We start from the raw sequence: 5,000 nt of genomic DNA on the forward strand, positions 1-5,000 counted from the left end.
TCTATGCTTCCCGTTCTTACGTTTCTTTTTTGTGCCTTTTACTTTCAGATTTGTACACCAGCTTCAAACTGCTGAAAATACAATATTTTGGGTTATGGAAAATATATTTCACAGCGGTTTAGATGGTACAATGATTCTCGTCACTTTTGTCACATAAACTGAAATAGGCAAGCTATTAGAATTTTAGGAACCAGGAAATGGCGCGCGCGGTTTCTGCATAGTGCAGCTTTAAATAAAGGGGATGACGATGCAATCTTTGCGAGAGGGAGGTAATCCGATTTGATTGGTCCTCAACTCCCGGCTCAGACACTTCATTCAGGAAATAAATGCAGTTAGCCCCGAGTTAGCCTGCAGGCCGGTAGCAGGTTACTTCTGAAGGATCCGTCGCCATAGAATTTCACCTGGCTAAAAGGTGAGCCACGTTCGTGGTACCGGTTACCCCGAGATGAACTCAGAGTTGACCAAGAGTTACCTTGCTAACTCCTCAAAGCCCACAGTAGTGCAGGGCTCCGGTCTTGTTACAGCAATAAACATATAGGCTAACTGTGCAGTGAAATATCCCAGTACAGCCCTATAGTAAATGCATAAGTCACCAGTGTAATGTCCTCCACTTTGCTTTTGGCATCACAGTGACACACACATAACATTTTAGTCATTTAGCAGACGCTCTTATCCAGAGCGACTTACAGGAGCAATTAGGGTTAAGTGCCTTGCTCAAGGGCACATCGACAGATTTTTCACCTAGTCGGCTCGGGGATTAGAACCAGCGACCTTTCGGTTACTGGCACAACGCTCTTAACCACTAAGCTACCTGCCGCCCAACATAATACACATGTTGCTAATGTATGTCTATTCTATTCTATTTTCTGTCTCCAAAGTGTGGGAGCAATCTTAACCTGCTACTGGACGAGGTCCGTACCATCATCAACCTGCTGTGTGGGATCTCTACTGGAGAGTTGGAAGAGGCTATCGGCAAGCTACGGAGGATCAAACCTGTAGCACTGGTACTACGTCTGGATTTAATGTGTAGCACTAAATACAGTAATATATAAATACTGTTGATTCCTATGGCACTGGTACTAAATCTGGATTTAATGTATACCACTAAATACAGTAATATAAATACTGTTGATTCCTATAGCATTGGTACTAAATCAGGATTTAATGTTTACCACTAAATACAGTAATATATAAATATTGTTGATTCCTATGGCACTGGTACTAAATCTGGATTTAATGTATACCACTAAATACAGTAATATAAATACTGTTGATTCCTATAGCATTGGTACTAAATCAGGATTTAATGTTTACCATTAAATACAGTAATATAAATACTGTTGATTCCTATGGCACTGGTACTAAATCTGGATTTAATGTTTACCACTAAATACAGTAATATAAATACCGTTGATTCCTATGGCACTGGTACTAAATCTGGATTTAATGTTTACCACTAAATACAGTAATATAAATAATGTTGATTCCTATAGCACTGGCTGCGCATGTTGAAATGATACCACATTCACAGAAAACTGTGAAGTGAATAAATACTTTCATTGTGAAAAATGTAAAGTCATGTTTCCTTGTTTTTCGTTCTCCTCCAGGACCATTTGGAAATGTACGAGTGTGAGACCTGTAAGTCCCTTTAATGAAGTCTATGAGATACGCTTCAGCTCAAACAATACCAAGCATGCTGTTAAACCAGGGTTAAGGTTAGCCTGCGGCTAAGAACATACAGTGTGAAACGCCCTGTTGTTTGCTGAGTGCATGGCTGCAAACATTTGTAGTTTATTTAAGAAAACCAGATTTCACTATGTGACTGATTTTGGATGAACGCTCTGATGATCTTGTGGGGTCTGTTGTTGTATAACTGTAGTCTGTTGTTCTATAATTGTAGTCTGTGGTTCTATAACTGTAGTCTGTTGTTATATGTCTGTTGTTCTATAACTGTAGTATGTTCTATGTATATTGTTCTATAACTGTAGTCTATTCTATGTATGTTGTCCTATAACTGTAGTCTGTTGTTCTATAACTGTAGACTGTTCTATGTCTGTTGTTCTATAACTGTAGTCTGTTGTGTATATGTTGTTCTATAACTGTAGTCTGTTGTTCTATAATTGTAGTCTATGTATGTTGTTCTATAACTGTAGTCTGTTGTTCTATAACTGTAGTCTGTTCTATGTCTGTTGTTCTATAACTGTAGTCTGTTGTGTATATGTTGTTTTATAACTGTGTCTGTTGTTCTATAACTGTAGTCTGTTCTATGTCTGTTGTTCTATAACTGCAGTCTGTTGTTCTATAACTGTAGTATGTTGTTCTATGACTGTAGTCTGTTGTTCTATAACTGTAGTCTGTTCTGTGTCTGTTGTTCTATACCTGTAGTCTGTTGTTCTATAACTGTAGTCTGTTCTGTGTCTGTTGTTCTATACCTGTAGTCTGTTCTATGTCTGTTGTTCTATAACTGTAGTCTGTTGTTCTATAACTGTAGTCCGTTGTTCTATAACTGTAGTCTGTTGTTCTATAACTGTAGTCTGTTGTTCTATAACTGTAATCTGTTGTTCTATGACTGTAGTCTGTTGTTTGATAACTGTAGTCTGTTGTTTTATAAATGTACTCTGTTGTTTTATAACTTTAGTCTGTTGTTCTATAACTGTAGTCTGTTCTATGTCTGTTGTTCTATAACTGTAGTCTGTTGTTCTATAACTGTAGTATGTTCTATGTCTGTTGTTCTATAACTGTAGTATGTTGTTCTATAACTGTAGTCTGTTATATGTCTGTTGTTCTATAACTGTAGTCTGTTCTATGTCTGTTGTTCTATAACTGTAGTCTGTTCTATAACGATTGTCTGTTGTTCTATAACTGTAGTCTGTTCTACATCTGTTGTTCTATATCTGTAGTCTGGTCTATGTCTGTTGTTCTATAACTGTAGTATGTTGTTCAATAACTGTAGTCTGTTATTTTGTAACTGTGGTCTGTTGTTCTATAACTGTAGTCTGTTCTATGTATGTTGTTCTATAACTGTAGTCTGTTATATGTCTGTTGTTCTATAACTGTAGTCTGTTCTATGTCTGTTGTTCTATAACTGTAGTATGTTGTTCTATAACTGTAGTATGTTGTTCAATAACTGTAGTCTGTTATTTTGTAACTTGGTCTGTTGTTCTATAACTGTAGTGTGTTCTATGTCTGTTGTTCTATAACTGTAGTCTGTTATATGTCTGTTGTTCTATAACTGTAGTCTGTTCTATGTCTGTTGTTCTATAACTGTAGTATGTTGTGTATCTGTAGTTCTATAACTGTAGTCAGTTGTTCTATAATTGTAGTATGTGTCTGTAGTTATATAACTGTAGTCTGTTGTTCTATAACTTTAGTCTGTTCTAAGTCTGTTGTTCTATAACTGGGGTATGTGTCTGTTGTTCTATAACTGTAGTATGTTGTTCTATAACTGTAGTCTGTTGTTCTATAACTGTGGTATGTGTCTGTTGTTCAATAACTGTAGTCTGTTATTTTGTAACTTGGTCTGTTGTTCTATAACTGTAGTGTGTTCTATGTCTGTTGTTCTATAACTGTAGTCTGTTCTATGTCTGTTGTTCTAGAACTGTAGTCTGTTCTATGTCTGTTGTTCTATAACTGTAGTCTGTTGTGTATATGTAGTTCTATAACTGTAGTCAGTTGTTCTATAATTGTAGTCTGTGTCGGTTGTTCTATAACTGTAGTCTGTTGTTCTGTAACTGTAGTCTGTTCTAAGTCTGTTGTTCTATAACTGTAGTCTGTTCTATGTCTGTTGTTCTATAACCGTAGTCTGTTCTATCTCTGTTGTTTTATTACTGCAGTCTGTTGTTCTATATCTGTAGTCTGTTGTTTTGTAAGTGTGGTCTGTTGTTCTATAACTGTAGTCTGTTCTATGTCTGTTGTTCTATAACTGTAGTATGTTGTTCTATAACTGTAGTCTGTTGTTCTATAACTGTAGTCTGTTGCTCTATAACTGTAGTCTGTTCTATGTATGTTGTTCTATAACTGTAGTCTGTTGTTCTATAACTGTAGTCTGTTCTATGTATGTTGTTCTATAACTGTAGTCTGTTGTTCTATAACTGTAGTCTGTTGTTCTATAACTGTAGTCTGTTCTAAGTCTGTTGTTTTATAACTGTAGTCTGTTGTTCTATAACTGTAGTCTGTTGTTCTATAACTGTAGTATGTTGTTCAATAACTGTAGTCTGTTATTTTGTAACTTGGTCTGTTGTTCTATAACTGTAGTCTGTTCTATGTATGTTGTTCTATAACTGTAGTCTGTTGTTCTATAACTGTAGTCTGTTGTTCTATAACTGTAGTCTGTTCTAAGTCTGTTGTTTTATAACTGTAGTCTGTTGTTCTATAACTGTAGTCTGTTGTTCTATAACTGTAGTATGTTGTTCAATAACTGTAGTCTGTTATTTTGTAACTTGGTCTGTTGTTCTATAACTGTAGTGTGTTCTATGTCTGTTGTTCTATAACTGTAGTCTGTTATATGTCTGTTGTTCTATAACTGTAGTCTGTTCTATGTCTGTTGTTCTATAACTGTAGTATGTTGTGTATCTGTAGTTCTATAACTGTAGTCAGTTGTTCTATAATTGTAGTATGTGTCTGTAGTTATATAACTGTAGTCTGTTGTTCTATAACTTTAGTCTGTTCTAAGTCTATTGTTCTATAACTGTGGTATGTGTCTGTTGTTCTATAACTGTAGTATGTTGTTCTATAACTGTAGTCTGTTGTTCTATAACTGTGGTATGTGTCTGTTGTTCTATAACTGTAGTCTGTTATTTTGTAACTGTGGTCTGTTGTTCTATAACTGTAGTGTGTTCTATGTCTGTTGTTCTATAACTGTAGTCTGTTCTATGTCTGTTGTTCTATAACTGTAGTCTGTTCTATGTCTGTTGTTCTATAACTGTAGTCTGTTATGTATATGTAGTTCTATAACTGTAGTCAGTTGTTCTATAATTGTAGTCTGTGTCGGTTGTTCTATA

At 35.5% G+C, this 5,000-nt stretch overlaps 1 protein-coding gene across 1 annotated transcript in view; it reads left to right on the plus strand.

The window, feature by feature from the left end:
- pik3c2g (phosphatidylinositol-4-phosphate 3-kinase catalytic subunit type 2 gamma) overlaps positions 1-5,000 on the plus strand; it is a 26,349-nt gene that overhangs the window by 1,730 nt on the left and 19,619 nt on the right. Inside the window, exons 2-3 of the mRNA XM_084197746.1 lie at positions 879-1,004; positions 1,608-1,638. Of these exons, the coding sequence (XP_084053872.1) occupies positions 879-1,004; positions 1,608-1,638 (157 nt within the window). The remainder of the gene's footprint in view (positions 1-878; positions 1,005-1,607; positions 1,639-5,000) is intronic.

Source organism: Coregonus lavaretus, assembly GCF_964263955.1.
Source record: "Coregonus lavaretus genome assembly, contig: HAP1_SCAFFOLD_882, whole genome shotgun sequence".
NCBI lineage: Eukaryota > Metazoa > Chordata > Actinopteri > Salmoniformes > Salmonidae > Coregonus > Coregonus lavaretus.